The sequence below is a fragment of the Pistacia vera genome, unplaced genomic scaffold (assembly GCF_008641045.1).
Source record: "Pistacia vera cultivar Batoury unplaced genomic scaffold, PisVer_v2 Contig298, whole genome shotgun sequence".
NCBI classification, from domain to species: Eukaryota; Viridiplantae; Streptophyta; class Magnoliopsida; order Sapindales; family Anacardiaceae; genus Pistacia; species Pistacia vera.
In genome coordinates this window covers 1,064,412-1,080,718 of record NW_022196110.1, presented here as the reverse complement: position 1 = coordinate 1,080,718, position 16,307 = coordinate 1,064,412, and the positions used below count along the sequence as shown (strand labels likewise).

Below are 16,307 nucleotides of genomic sequence, written 5' to 3'. Positions count from 1 at the left end.
TTTGTGCACCAAACGACTCCTAACAAAACTAAACTGGCTCCTTGCTTTATCATTTGCAGTCGAAATCTTGCTTTGGTTCAGTTGTCTTCTTCTCTCTTGTGCTGTTTTGTTCATTTGAATTTGCGCGATACATTGGAATTAATCCAAATCCTCCTCTTTACTTTAGCTTTCAGGAATGTGCTTTTCTTGATTTTCTGCAATTACTTGCTTTCCACTCATGCTTCAGAATCTTGCTTTATAAAATAGATATTTGCTTTCAATAAACTTCAGGTAAACGAAAGGAAAGACAAATGGAATAGCTGGGAAGAAAGGAAAGACAAATGGCATAGCTGGGAAGAAAGCTTTACGTATACCTAAACCACCATCAAAGCAAGGTTTCACTTTGCCCAATAGCTAAAACATTCCTTAGCTTTTCCATGCATTATAAACATCTGAAACAAATGACGGTAGAATTTTCACAACACAGACACATTTGATAACTCGATATTTCTTACCTTTCATCATTCAATACCATGGCTGAAGCAATTGTTTCTTTTGCCTTGGAGCAACTGGGTTCAATTCTTTCTCAGCAGACGTCTAGCTTCATCGGAAAACACGTGAGCCTAGTTGGGGATGTTGAAGAAGAAGTAGACAAGCTTACCCGCAATCTTCGAGCCATTGAAGCTGTGCTATTTGACGCAGAGACAAAACAAATGAAGGAAGCAGCTGTGAGACTTTGGTTAGATCATCTCAAAGACGTATGCTATGAGGTGGAAGATGTGTTGGATGAGTGGAATACTGCAATCTTGAAATTGCGAATTGAGAGAGGTCATGATCATAATGCACTTGCTCCTAAGAAGAAGGTGTGTTGCTTCATTCCCTCTCCTTGCTTTGGTTTCAAAGAAGTTGTTTTACGCCGTGACATTGCAGTTAAGATAAAAAATACAAATAAAAAGCTAGATGTTATAGTCAAAGAGAAAAATGATTATCATCTTAATGTGATTCTAGCTATCGAGAAATTTGATCATCAACAAATGAAAACTACTTCATTTATTGATGTCTCTGATATATGTGGTAGAGATAAGGAGAAGAATAATTTAGTAAGCAAGTTGTTGCGTAAGAGTAGTGAACAAAGCCTCCATGTCATCTCACTCGTGGGGATGGGGGGAATTGGAAAAACAACTCTTGCTCAATTTGCCTACAATAACAAGGAGGTAGAGACAAATTTTGATAAAAGAATATGGGTGTGTGTATCAAACCCTTTTGATGATATTAGGATTGCCAAAGCGATTATTGAATCTCTGGAAGGTTGTACTCCTAATGTAGTAGAATTACAATCTCTTCTTGAATGTATTTGTAACTCTATTAAGAATAAAAAATTTCTCCTTATTTTAGATGACGTATGGACCGAAGATTACAAGGAATGGGAACCATTCTATAATTGTTTAAAGAATGGTCTCCATGGAAGTAAAATTTTAATTACCACACGTAAAGAGTCTGTTGCACATATGATGAATTCATTTGATATTATCAATGTTGAGGAATTGTCCTATGAGGAGAATTGGTTATTGTTTAGAAAGTTAGCTTTTTCTAAAAGATCTCATGATGAGTGTGCAAATTTAGAAGAAATTGGTAGGAAAATAGTAGGGAAGTGCAAGGGGTTACCTCTTGCTACAAAAACTGTTGGGAATCTCTTGCGGCTTAAAAAATGTAAAGACCAATGGCAACGTGTTTTAGACAGTGAATTGTGGAAATTGGAAAATGTTGACAAAGGTCTTTTAACCCCTTTGATGTTGAGTTATAATGATTTACCTCCAATGGCAAAACGGTGTTTTATATATTGTTCCATCTTTCCAAAAAATTATGATTGTTTATTTAAAGATGAGTTGATTGACTTATGGAGAGCTCAAGGTTATCTAGGGTTAGAAAAAGATGTTGAGAAAGAGGAGATAATTGGTAAAGTGTATTCTGAGTATTTAGTGACAAGATCTCTCTTACAAGAGAATAAATCTTATAGTTATAAGATGCATGATATAGTGCACAACTTTGCACAATTTTTAGGTAATGATGAATGTCTTTATGTAGAAGTTCATGGTGCTGAGGACCCATTTAGAAACTCTTCTCATGACAAAGTTCGTCATTTATTTTTAACTCTTAATGGAGTTGGGGCTTCATTTCCTATATCTACTTGTAGATTCAAATGGCTACGTAGTCTCTTACTTACATATAAAATTTTTGGCACTGATTCCTTGACTAGTGATGTTTTAGCGGGGTTATTTAATGAATTGACATGTTTACGGGCATTAGAGGTAAATGCTCAATTTAGTTTTGAAGAGATTCCAAAAGAGATAGGAAAATTAATACATTTGAGACACCTTAAATTTTATGACCAACTTAAGCAATATACAATAAAATTACCTGAAATTTTGTGTGAATTATATAATTTACACACTTTTAGTTTTTTGCGTGGCGTGATCAAAGAATTACCTCGAGGGATGGTAAAACTAGTAAACTTGAGGCGTTTGCAAATTGAAACTTCTTCTTCTACACTACTTTACATGCCAAAAGGGATTGAGAAATTAACCGGTCTTCGAAGATTAAGTGAATTCGTTATAAGTGGCGGAGGTGATCATGATAACAAAGCATGTCCACTTGAAGGATTGAAACATTTGAATCAACTTGAAGGGAGCCTTACAGTTAGAGGGTTGGGAAATTTAAGAAATGTGAGCGATGGTGAACTGACAGAAGTATTTAAGAAAAAGGAAAAACTCTCAGTGTTGATATTAAAATTTGATGAACGTGAAGAAGGGGAAAGATTAGGCGAGGATGATGAACTAATCCTTAAAATCTTACAACCACCGCCAAATTTAGAGAATTTATCGCTATTGTACTACAGAGGCAACACATTTCCCTCCAGTTGGATGACGTTAACCAAACTGAAGGTGTTAAGTTTTTCGGTTTGCTCGAACTGTAAGCATTTGCATCATTTGGGAAAGTTGCCATTGCTTGAATTACTAGATTTAACAGCAATGTCCAGTGTGAAAAAAGTGGATAATGATTTTTGGGGAATAGACAGTGAGACCTCATCATCATCTTCATTGTCTATTCACTTTCCCAAGTTGAAAGAATTCAGATTTTGGGACATGAAAGAATGGGAAGAGTGGCATTGCAAGGGAGAGGAATTCATGCCATATCTTGCTAGGTTGAGTATTGTACGCTGCCCCAAGTTAAAGGCACTGCCAGACAGCCTTCTGCAGAGGACAACACTCAAGATATTGAGGTTTAGTGAAAGTCCTATTCTAAGTGAACGATACAACAAGGAAACAGGAAAGGACTGGCCCAAGATCTCTCGCATCCCTAATATCGAAATTGATTGTCGAGATGTGCAAAGAGAGCAATAACGATCACCACACAAGCCACAGGTAATAAGCAATTAGGCTCTGTTTTTTTAATTAGAGTTTATTTATAATCTAAGAAAACGATAACATTGTTTGGTCAAATTATTGGTTATGTAACGTTATTCTCTGGTATTTTAAGTTCTCTGGGTATGAATAATTCTGCTACAAAGTTTACTTACAATTTCGAAATCGAAGTTCAATGTGGTCAATTGTTGAATATATGTGTTAATGTTTTTACAGCCTCAGAAGAAATTTCCATTACGTTTTCAGGTTGAGGCTAATTTGGTATTACCAAGTATGCAATGAAACAAGAAACCATCTGATTGGTAATTGATGTTCAATATATTTCTTTTATGCTTCATTTCAAATGCTATACTTGATAATGATTAACGTTACAGGGGAGGGGAAGATTGATTTTGTATGCTTACAATGTGGCCTGTTTGAGCTCTGCTTTGATTTTCCATGTAAGCTCTCCTTTTTTTTTTTTTTTTTTTTTAAAAAATTATTTATTTTTGAGATGCAGTCTTTGGAAAGTTTAATAGTCATCCCAAACTAGCACCCTTAATTTTGTATTAGGTGGAGAAAGAAAGTTCAATGCTTTGTGGCTCTCTGTTTTATCTTTATTTTATTGGGAAGATCGACAGTTTTTATGTTCATCAGTAATTCTACGGGAGTAGAAGGATGAGAGAAGAAAGAATAGATGCTACGTGCTACCCTTTCCCAATCAAATTAAAGAATCAACGGCGGGCATGACTTTTAGAATGTTAGTTAAAGCTATAGATCTTTCAAATTTCGAACTTTTGAAATCCTCAAATGTTTACATATATATACTAATAACTGTTGTCTCTTGCTGTTGAATAAATTATGCAGCTTTTGTGTGGAGTAAATTCTCCAATGAGATATTTTTATGGCTTATTGAGGTTTGTTTTCGACCTTTTGGTTAGCTTTTTCACTTATTTAGGATTTCGGAAAGCCTTTCCTGATTAAGAAAATCTACTTTCCTTTGATGTAGTGGAGCTAGCAAGTTTAACATGCCGTGATTTTCTTTTAGAATCAATCTTAAAGGTGAAGTATGACACGAACTTCACAAAATCATGTTTTTACATAAAAAAGAATATCTCATTCTAAGTAAATTGATTCTTTTTCATCTAATTGATTCCATCTAGAGAAGATTTATATGATGTAGAAAGAGAAAAGAATGTCTATCATTTTTGCATCACTGAAGTGTAAGTTTCTTTTCCCGATTTCAATCCAACATTGTGGATGTTGAATTTGGAAGCACATCATAACATTGTGTGATTGGTTAAACTTTTGTTCTCTTGCAGTCACTAATAAAGCACTAGAACTATTTAGGGCAATAAGAATGGCAGAAAGTTCATTCATGTTGGTGAAACAAAGGAAGATGCAGTTGATTAAACAAACTTGTGTGGTAAATTGTTTAGTGAGCTTCCTCATATATGCATAATTTATACCGATTCTTTCTTTGTATTTGTTTCGAGGGCAAAAAGAAAACTTCTCTCAATCACATTGTGCAAAAAGAAGATTGCTAATTATGATTTTGAACATTTATATTTATTGGCAGATTATGCATTGGTCACAATACAGAGTTTAATTTACATTGGGAGCTTTTCTGATACACTGAAAGCTGATCAATCGAGGCCCCTGCCTGCAAACAAAAGCTCGATCAGGATTACTGTCACAAGTTTCTTCAATGAAAACACTCCGATGCTTAGATGATCAAAGCTGTTTTGAATGGTAGAGAGAAATGAGACGTCTCCATATGATTAACAGCCGAAACTTACCTGGTTAGACAAATTGTGCATCTCTCATTAACAATTGTTCTATTTCTTTGTATACAAGAAAGTAAAACTTTTTATTCTACAACTAAAATGAATTATCAAGTAGCAAATTCACATTCTTGTTTGATGATAGTTGAAAAGATGTTATCTATTGCAAAATTTAATTTGATATAAACTATAATTTTATTTGAAAAATATTTTAAGGCCTGTACTATTGCCATGTTAATTGGATCAAATATTAATATTAATATTAACATTAAATTAAATTAAATAAATAAAAATTTTAGATTGTGTCTTTGTCCCAAAACCATAGGCTTAAGACAACAAAAATTGGGCAGATTGTCTTCACGCACTTTATGTTTCGTGTACATCAACCGCTGGGCCTAAAAAAATAATAATAATGGCTGCGTTTGGTGTAATATTTTTATCCCTATTCTGGATCCTATTTTTCAAATAGCGTTTGGTACAATATTCTCAAAATATTACCCTATTTTTTTTAATTACATTTTAACCCCATAATGTTATTAATTTCACTAAATACCCCCTGAAAAAAAACTTTAAAAATTAACAAAAACACCCCCATCAACCCAACTTGTCAGATTCCGGCCACCACCGTCGGTGATAGCCGGAATCTGTACAACGGCCAAACTTCCGACCAGAAATGGCCGGAAGTTCACCGCTGTGGCCTTTTCCGGCCAGATCCACCACGGATCTGGCCGTCAGCGACGGCCAAAGATGGCCGTCGTTTGGCATTTTCCGGCCGTCGACGGCCAAAACAAACTGTAGATCTGGCCTTTTCCGGCCAGATCCACCATGGATCTAGCCGGAAAAGGCCATAACGACGTGTTACGGCACAGATCCGACAAGTCTGTGCCGTAACGAAATTTTCCGGCCAGATTCCGGCGGTGGTGGCCGGAATCTGACACTGCAGATGGTGGGAGTGTTTTTGTCATTTTACATGTTAGGGTCTTTAGTTAAATTAGTAAACCTAAGGGCTTTTTTATAAATTTTTAAAATTTACCTCGTAATACTCCCATATCCAATAACCCAATACTATCCCTAAAATCCTATCCAAAATACTAAACCAAACGCACCCAATATTCTTTTAATTTTAATATTAGGGTTTTTATTTTTCATCCCTGAGAGATCAACTAATATAGCCACACCCAAGGTTTTGGAAAGGTACTACATATTCCCTTACCGTCAGTTATATACCAGGGTTCCATCCAATTTATAGGATAAAAAGTCTATTTTACCCTTTTCTTCATTTACCAAATTTTATTTTTTAAAATATTTATTAAATTAAATTTGGAAACTGATAAATTAGCCTTGCAAGCTAGGGTTTCATTGGCTAATTTTTGGGGTACTTCGAATTTTGAGTGGGAGTCTATTTAAACCTTCACATTATTTACGATACGAGAAGGAAACAGGGGAGGACTGGCCCAAGATCTCTCAGATCGCTAATCTCTACATTGATTGTCGAAATGTGCAAGGAGAGCAATAACCATCACTACACAAGCCACAGGTAATAAGTAAATAGGCTCTGTTTCAATTATTTTTTTGAGATATATTACGTATTTTAAGTTTTCTGGGTATAAATGCTTATGCTGCAAAGTTTACTTACAACTTTGAAATTGAAGTTCAATGTGGTCAATCATTGAATATATGTTTTTCTATTTTTACAGCCTCAGAAGAAATTTCCATTACGTTTTCAGGTTGAGGCTAATTTGGTATTCCCATTTATGCAATGAAACAAGAAACCAGGTGACTGGTAATTGATATTCAATATAGTTCGTTTATGCTTCATTTCAAATGCTGTACTTGATCATGTTTAATGTTGCAGGGGAGGGGAAGATTGATTAAATGCTTACAATGTGACCTGGGGAAGATGGACTAAATGCTTACAATGTGACCTGTTTGAGCTCTGCTTTGGTTTTCCATGTATGGTCTCCTCCCCACACCCCCCCCCCCCCAAAAAAAAAAAAAAAGTCTTTGGACAGTTTAATAAACTAGCACCCTTAATTTTGTATTAGGTCGTGAAAGAAAGTTTAATGTTTTGTGGCTCTATTTTATTGGGGATGAGATTTTTAGGAAGATTGACAGTTCTTTTGTTCATCAGTTATTCTTCTTCCCCAAATTGAAATATGTCCAACTACGGGAGTAGAAGGTGAGAGAAGAAAAAATAGAATTGGATACTGCTGCATGCTACCCTTTCACAATCAAATTAAACAATCAATGGCAGGTATGACTTTTAGAATGTTAGCTAAAGCTATAGATCTTTCAAAAATCAAACATTTAAAATTATCAAATGTTAACATATATATACTGATAACTGCTCTCCTGCTGAATAAATTATGCAGCTTTTGTGTGGAGTAAATTCTCCAATGAGATCCTTTTATGGCTTATTGAGGTTTGTTTTCGACCTTCTGGTTATCTTTTTCGCTTATTAGGATTTTGGAAAGCCTTTTCTGGTTAAGAAAATCTGAAATTACACTTCTGGTTGATGTGGTGGAGCAAGTTTAACATGCCATGATTTTCTTTTAGAATCAATCTCAAAGGTGAAGTATGACACGAGCTTCACAAAATCATGCTTTTATGCATTCCCTTTAATCTGAAAAGAGAATATCTCATTCTAAGTAATTTGATTCTCTTTCACTTAATTTTAACTAGGCATCAGATTCCATCTACAGAAGATTTATATCATGCAGAAAGAGAAAAGAATGTCTATGGTTTTTGCACCACTGACGTGTAAGTTTCTTTTCCCAATTTCAATCCAACATTGTGGATGTTGAATTTGGAAGCACATCACAACATTGTGTGACTGGTTAACCTTTTTTTCATGCAGGAAAAATCAATGGTTAATACTGAAAATCTGAAGTTACACTTCCCGTTGATGTAGTGGAGCAAGTTTAACCTGCCATGATGTATCAGTCTCAAAGGTGAAGTATGACACAAGCTTCACAAAATCATGCTTTTATACATTCCCTTTAATCTGAAAAGAGAATATCTCATTCTATGTAATTTGATTCTCTTTCACTTAATTTAAACTAGGCATCAGATTCCATCTACAGAAGATTTATATCATGCAGAAAGAGAAAAGAATGTCTATGGTTTTTGCACCACTGAAGTGTAAGTTTCTTTTCCCGATTTCAATCCAACATTGTGGATGTTGAATTTGGAAGCACATCACAACATTGTGTGACTGGTTGAACTTTTTTTCATGCAGGACAAGTCCATGGTTAATACTGAAAATCTGAAATTACACTTCCCTCTAATGTAGTGGAACAAGTTTAACTTGCCTTGGTTTTCTTTTAGAATCAATATCAAAGGTGAAGTATGACACGAGCTTCACAAAATCATGTTTTTATACATTGCTTTGAATATGAAAAAAGAACATCTCATTCTAAGTAATTTGATTCTCTTTCATCTAATTTAAACTAGGCATCAGTATCCATCTACAGAAAATTTATATTATGCAGAAAGAGAAAAAAATGTCTATCATTTTTGCACCATTTAAGTGTAAGTTTCTTTTTACGATTTCAATCCAACATTGTGGATGTTGAATTTGGAAGCGTATCACAACATTATGTGACTGCTTAAACTTTTTTTTGACGCAGGACAAATCCATAGTTAATACTGAAAATTTATTGTTCTCTTGCAGTCACTAGTGAAGCACTAGAACTACTTAAGGCCACAACAATGGCAGAAAGTTCATTCATGTTTGTGAAACAGAAGAAGTTGCAGTTGATCAAACAAGCTCTCGCACATTTGTGGTATAACATTTGATTGTTTGGTGAGCTTCCTCATATTTGCGTAATTTACACCGATTCTTTCTCTGTATTTGTTTTTAAGGCAAAAAGAAAACTTTTCTTAGTCACATTGTGCAACTATACCTTTCTTTATTTTTGAACAAGATTGCTAATTATGATTTTGAACATTTATAGTTATTGGCAGATTATGCACCATTCACAATACAGAGTTTAATTTACATTGGGAAGCTTTGCTGATAAACTGAAAGCTGATCAATCGAGGCCTCTACCTGCAAACAAAGCTCGATTAGGACTACTGCCACAAGTTTCTTCGACGAGAACACTCTGATGTTTAAATTTTCAAAGCTGTTTTGAATGGCAGAGAGAAATAAGATATCTCAATGATTCATTAGGCGATACTCACCTGGTTTTACAAATTGTGCATCCTTCATTAACAATTGTGGACAACAGTTCTTTTTCTTTGTATACAAGAAAGTAAAACTTTTTATTCTTATGCTAAAATTAATTATGAAGTAGCAAATACACATTCTTGTTTGATGATATTGATTTGCTATATTCTTTCATTGAACTGTAACATATACAGAGTGCTCTGTTTTTGTTTGAGAAATCGATTTATATTGAAGTTTCAGTCACATTTTTTTGTACGTTACGATGATTTTCTGAGATGGGGAATACAATATTTAATTTGATATATAATTTTATTTGAAAAATATTTTGAAGGCCTGGACCATCGTCGTGTTAATTGGATCAAGTATTAATATTAATATTATTAAATAATAAAAATTTAGTTTGTGTGTCTTTGTCTTGCTTCTTTCTTATATCCCCAGATGATAGGCTTAGGACAACTAAAATTGGGTAGATTGTCTTCCGCTACTCATTTCTCACGCTCTTCATATTTCGTGTCCATCAACCGCTGACCCTAAAAAAATAATAATAATATTCTTTTAATTTTAATATTAAGGTGTTTTTTCACCGGCCTGAAAGATCAGCTAATAGAACGACACCAAAGGTTTTGGAAAAGAATTAATATTCCCCTACTGTCAGTTAAATACCATCCAATTTGGAGTACTTCCAATTTTAATGTAAAAGTCCATTTTAACCTTTACATTATTTACCATTTTTTAACGGAACAGATTCCTTTTACCAAATGTTTTCCGTAAATAAATTCATTTTATCGTTCTTTTTACGTTTAATACATAAAATAATTATTATATCCTTAATTTTTAAGCAAATTCATTTTATCAAACTTAATTTTCAAAAGAATCATTTTAACAATTTTTTCTAACAAATTCAATTTACAATTTTTTTTTTTTTTAAATTCATTTGAACAAAAATTGTTTTTTCAATAAAATTCATTTGGCAGGTTTGGAAACTGACAGTTTGGCCCCTGCAGGTTGGGCTTCATCTTTTACTCAAAAAGGGAAACCCTAGCTGCCATGCCACTAGGCCTTGCAGCTGCTGCTGACGGCAGTGACAGCCCCACGCCGGGGCTTGCGTCGCAACGCAGTAGCTGCACACAAACTGCTCAGGTTGCATTGCCGGAGCACATCCTTGAATCCCGCCAGAACATGCACACATAACATTCAACCATACCCAGGGGCGGATCCAGAAATCTTTATTAGGGTGGGCCAAACAAAAATTTTTAGTTCTAAAATTGAGAGTGGGCCACAATTTTTTAATATTTGACAATAAAAATTAAGGGTGGGCCAAAGTCAAACTAAATGAAAAAATGTATTTAATTTTTATTTTTTAAAAATTGAGGGTGGGCCATGGCCCACCCTTAATACACTTTGGATCCGCCCCTGACCATACCAACAGCTGAAATAACCACCTAACATCCATGAATCTCGCCACCACCTAATATCCATGAATCCGACCATCGACACATACGATTCAACCACAATCATCCATCATCGCAAATCGGCAAACAAAAGGGTTTCTAATCTTCAAATATCATCTTGTGACTCAGGGTTGAGAGACAAGGAAAATGACCAAAATAATCTTGCTTTAGTTGACGTTCGTTGACTTTTTAAACCACCGTTTTAACGTTAGGGGGATATATAATACTTTCGCAAAGCTTTGGGTGTGGCAAAAGATTAGTTGATCTCTCACGGGTGGAAAAAAAACCCTCAAATATTACATAAAATTCATAATTCGTAAACTAAATTCAATTGCTTTCAACCATGGAGTAAACAAAACTCAATTCTATCAGTCTTTATGGTTTTAATTTTCACAAGCTAAACTAATTAATAATATCCATATTCATCAATATATATTCAATCACATTGAATTTCAGAACATTGGATCAAATCTAATATATCAAAATTACCAAAATTACTTGGAAATTGGACCAATTGTTGGAATAAATTTAGTAAATGAGATAATTTTTAATAAAAATTCATTTATTAAGACATCATTTTTCTTTAAATAAAAATAATATATATTTTTCGTACGCGTGATTACATACACGCGCCTAGGGAACGAGTGGGATAAAATATCAAGAGATGAAACCAGTAAAAAAAGAAATAGTGACAAAATATTTAACAATAACTAGTTTTGATCAGAGACTTCAACTTCACTCAACTCTCTCTCTTAGCTAAAGATCCAAACTTTCGTCAACTTCACTCAACGAACTCTACTCTACTGCAACATCGCAAGATCCAAACTTTCAAATGTGGGCATTTAAATTTTACTGATTCTTTGCAACAAAATACAAAGGGCAAACCAGTTTCAGGTTAGTATTGAATTGTTACCCGCCAAACTGCAAGCTTTGTTTCATTATGATATCATGATGATTGAATTGCAGGGTAAAGTTTTGTGGGTGAGTGTCAAAACTGCGACTTTGATTTTCTTCTATAATGTATTTGAATAATTGGGTGTAGGAGTTTTGTGGCTTTTAGTAGTGGGTAGGTGAGAGATTTTGAAAGAGTGATTTGAGTACAGAGATTTTGGAATTGAAGAGGTGATTGTTGGTTATTTTTGTTTGTATTGTGTATGGATCATTTGTTTTGGGTTCAAGGTGAATACTTCCAAGATGTGGTCACTGAGTATAAAACTGAAAGTGTGACCTACAACTATGATAGGATTGATGAAGTGAGAGAAAATGTGGTTTTGTTTTATCTTCTGCTAGTGAGTTGAAGCTTGATGATAGTAGGTTTTATAGTATCAAAGATGATCTCAATGTAGAGAGTGGTGATTGGGGAGCAGAGGTGGGTGATGCCCAATCATGCCATTTGATGATAGGGACATCCGAAGAAGTTGTCTGAAACCCTTTGAAACTGGTTTCTTTTGGGTTACAGACGTTGATCTTAAGCATCGTTCGAAGAAATATGTTAGTGTAAGTGGGGACATGCTATTGGTATAACACTAGATGATTCATTTTCTGAGAAAACTTATGAAGGGGGAGGCCCTCAATTTCAGATATGGCCTATCATACTCAAATTCAATGTCATTTCAAGGGATATATACTGAAACTAAGAAAAATGGTGGTGAAAGGATGTTATGTTTGTTGGGGACTGCAATGTTACGTTAGGGAGTCTGATTCGAACAATCCATGGGAATGGATGAAGGGCTCTGATCAATTATTACCAGCCACCACTTTTGCAAGTGATCAAATTCTGTTGTGCTTAATTCCCCTATGACTTCACGTTACAAATAGGGCAATACGAGGGGAGATGAGCAGTTTAAACCAAAGTCAAATCAGAAGTACTTTGACAAAGTTACATTTTGTCCCAATTTGGCAGGTCAGCACACTACGAGTTTGGTGCTGAGAAGATTGTTTCAAAGGCATGTGACCCGTATCCTACCAAGATAGCTTCTTGAAAGGCGGCATTGATATCTATAAAGGGAGTGGTAGGTTTTGTGAAGTTTTAGAGCAGGTTACTACTGGAGGAGCCTTTGGTAGTGCAGGAGCTCTCACTGTCGTGCCAAACTGGAAATGCAATGGCACTGACAGTTTTTGTAGTAAGCTGGGTCCATTTGGTTCAGACAAAGCAATTCAAGCAACAGATGGAAGCTTTAAAGATGTCACAATTTTAATTCAGAACCTTAGGTGTCAACAACACATGGAAAGGGCAACGCCAGCTCGGCAAAGGTTGCTGCAGTATTTCGAGCTGTCTCTCCATTGGAAATAGGCATAATGCTGCGTGAGATATGGGGTAAGCAACTTGGACCCTGCTGAGGGACTTTGGAAGTCTTCGAGTGGGCAACTCTGCATGGTTGGTTGCCTTGGGCTAGTTGATGCAGAAGGGACTGGCTGTGATACTCGAATCTGTTTGTACATTCCTATGTCATTTTCCATTAGGCAACGAAGCATAATTGTTGGCAGTTTTTCCAGCAGTAATAGTAGCACATCATATTTCCCTTTATCTTTTGAAAAGCTTGTTGGGCCGACAGAGTTGTGGAATTATTTCAGAACTGCCACTCCACATTATAGTTACTCAAAAATAGATGCAGCTGCTATTGTCCTCGAAAAGAATGAGCCTTTCAGTTTTCGAACAGTCATCAAGAAATCCTTGCTTCACTTCCCCAAATTGGAAGACTCAGAGGCGTTTTTATCTAGTCTTTCTCTTCTTTCAGAAGATCTGACTCTCCACATTTCTGCAGTTCCAGATCCACTTCCCAAAACTCATCGCCAGAGAATTGAAATCCAGATGGAGATTCTCTCACTTGGCCCCTTGTTTGGGCGCTACTGGTCTTTGAGTAATTTTACCAAGGACGAGGAGACTCCTTACCACACGAAAGCAGAATATACTGAAAAGCAGCTCCTTTTGAATGTATCAGCTCAACTCTCAATTATTGGAATATCTTATAGCAATTTCTCTGCGATCTTTTTGGAGGGTCTTTATGATCCACATGTTGGGAAGATGTATCTCGCTGGTTGCAGGGATGTCCGAGCCTCCTGGAACATCCTATTTGAGAGTATGGATCTTGAATCTGGGTTGGATTGTTTAATTGAAGTGGTGGTGTCATACCCACCTACTACATCTCGGTGGTTGGTCAATCCAACTGCTACCATTACCATTGCCAGCCAAAGGAATGATGATGATCCCCTCCATTTTAGCACAATTAAGCTACAAACTCTTCCTATTATATACAGGAAGCAGAGGGAAGACATTCTCTCTCACAGGGGGGTTGAGGGAATTCTCCGGATTTTGACACTCTCATTTGCAATCGCTTGCATTTTTAGTCAGTTGTTTTACATCAAGCATAATTTGGATTCTGTTCCATTCATGTCCCTTGTCATGCTAGGTGTCCAAGCTCTTGGCTATAGTCTTCCTCTGATCACGGGAGCAGAAGCTCTCTTTAAGAAACCGGCTCCTGAATCTTCCAATGAAATGGAGTCTTACAACCTTGAGAAGAGTCAGTGGTTCCAAGTGATTGATTACACAGTAAAGATCCTTGTAATGGCATCATTTCTACTAACTCTAAGGCTTATTCAAAAGGTGTGGAGATCTCGTATCAGATTACTTTCACGGGCCCCTCTTGAACCTCACCGTGTCCCTAGTGATAAGCCGGTACTACTTACTACCTCGACTATACATGTGATTGGGTATATACTTATTCTGATTATTCATTCTGTGAAAACTAGTGAGACAACTGAGAATTTTAGATATTCAAGAGGTAGTTCCCACACACGCCCAGAGTGGGAAACTGAACTGGAGGAGTATGTGGGTCTTGTTCAAGATTTTTTCTTGCTCCCTCAAGTTATTGGTAATCTTTTGTGGCAGATAGACTGTAAGCCACTAAGGAAACTATATTTCATTGGAATCACAGTGGTCAGGCTTCTCCCTCATGTATATGATTACATACGATCTCCTATTCCGAATCCTTACTTTGCTGAGAAAAATGAGTTTGTGAATCCCAGTTTGGATTTTTACTCCAAGTTTGGGGATATCGCCATACCTGTGACTGCAGTTTTTCTTGCAGTTATAGTCTATATTCAGCAGAGGTGGGATTATGAGAAGCTTAGCCAGATTCTTACTTTCAGGCACTATAAGCTTCTCCCTTCTGGGTCCAGAGTTTATGAGAGGATACCTTCCAAGTCCATCGAAGCAGAACTTGCCTCTGGTGGCAATGGGAATGCCACACGTGGGCAAGAGCATGGTGACGATGACGATGACGATGAATAGCATCGCGTTCTTTCAACATTACTAACAGACACAGTTGTAAACATACACTAAAGTAGCTACATTTTTGTGGTTCTTTCATGTATGAGACTGTCGTCTTCTGGACACTGAAGCCTGAAGGTATAAACTTTGTTTTATCCTGCATACTTTTAATTTATCGGTTTTGATGTGTAAAAAACGTTGTGATAAATTTAATAGTCCCACATATTGGAGTTTAAAGTTCTTCTAAGTTTATGTGAAGATTCTTGCTGGTTGATCTTTTCCTTGTTGCATATATGCAGTTGATTTATGGTTAACTTGTAAAATTGCAGTAGAAAAATAGGTATTTTATATGAGTTTCAGATGTCAAGGAATTGTGAAATCAACTTCTGAAAAAATCACATTCAGAGGCTATCATTTGAACAATAAATATGTTAAGATCTTAGAAAAGGTCCTTTTTTCTATATATTAAAACTAAGAGAAGAATTCTCCATAATTCTTGACATCTTTACAATTAGTGCAGAGATCATTAGAAGTTTGTTCATCTTGTTGATACATCACACACCTTGGTGGAAGAAGGCAGATGGAGAGAAATCAATTTTTTTTTTCTCTAGGAGAAATAATACAGAGAAAAATTGTGGATATATTTTTATATATTAAGCACTACGACATATTTTTATGTTCTAAAACATGATCTTATTGGATTATAGAAACAATTCGTTATATAGATTTCAAGTAATTAGGAGTACAATTACATTTATAATATAGCTTAATTAATTACTTTTATTTCTACAACACATAAATATATAATACTATTCAATAGTTATATTATGAATAATATTACATAGATAAATTAATCATACAAATTATTCTATACATGAAAAATTTGTAGTTTATTATATTATCCACTTTAATATATAACATTTATATAATTATACATGTCCCACTAGGAATAGGATGATGTTGAAAAATTGGGCCAAGAACTGAATTATAAGAAAGGGAAATGAGTTTTAGCCCCACTATTTTTCTCTTTAGCCTCATCTTATATTTTAGATTTTTAGGTGAGAATATAACTGTAAAAAAATTAAAAAAAAGATTTATTCTTCATCCTCTATATTTTAATTCCAAAACTTTATATTTATAGTTATCGAAAAATTAAATGAAATTTAGGTCAATAAAAATTCATAATTCTACTAGTAAATTGAAAAGGATGGAAATTATCAAAATTACTTGGTTAAAAATTATCAAAAACTT

At 35.2% G+C, this 16,307-nt stretch overlaps 1 protein-coding gene and 1 pseudogene across 1 annotated transcript; both read left to right on the top strand.

Annotated features, from left to right (window-relative positions):
• Positions 1 to 512: 512 nt before the first annotated feature.
• Positions 513 to 7,073, top strand: LOC116135331 (putative disease resistance protein RGA3). Its single transcript, XM_031421029.1, has 6 exons — positions 513 to 3,362; positions 3,618 to 3,672; positions 3,776 to 3,841; positions 4,248 to 4,297; positions 6,862 to 6,906; positions 7,020 to 7,073. The coding sequence occupies exons 1-6, from the start codon at positions 513 to 515 to the stop codon at positions 7,071 to 7,073; spliced, it is 3,120 nt and encodes a 1,039-aa protein (XP_031276889.1).
• A 3,309-nt stretch (positions 7,074 to 10,382) lies between these two features.
• LOC116135328 lies at positions 10,383 to 15,319 on the top strand (annotated as a pseudogene).
• Positions 15,320 to 16,307: the final 988 nt, after the last annotated feature.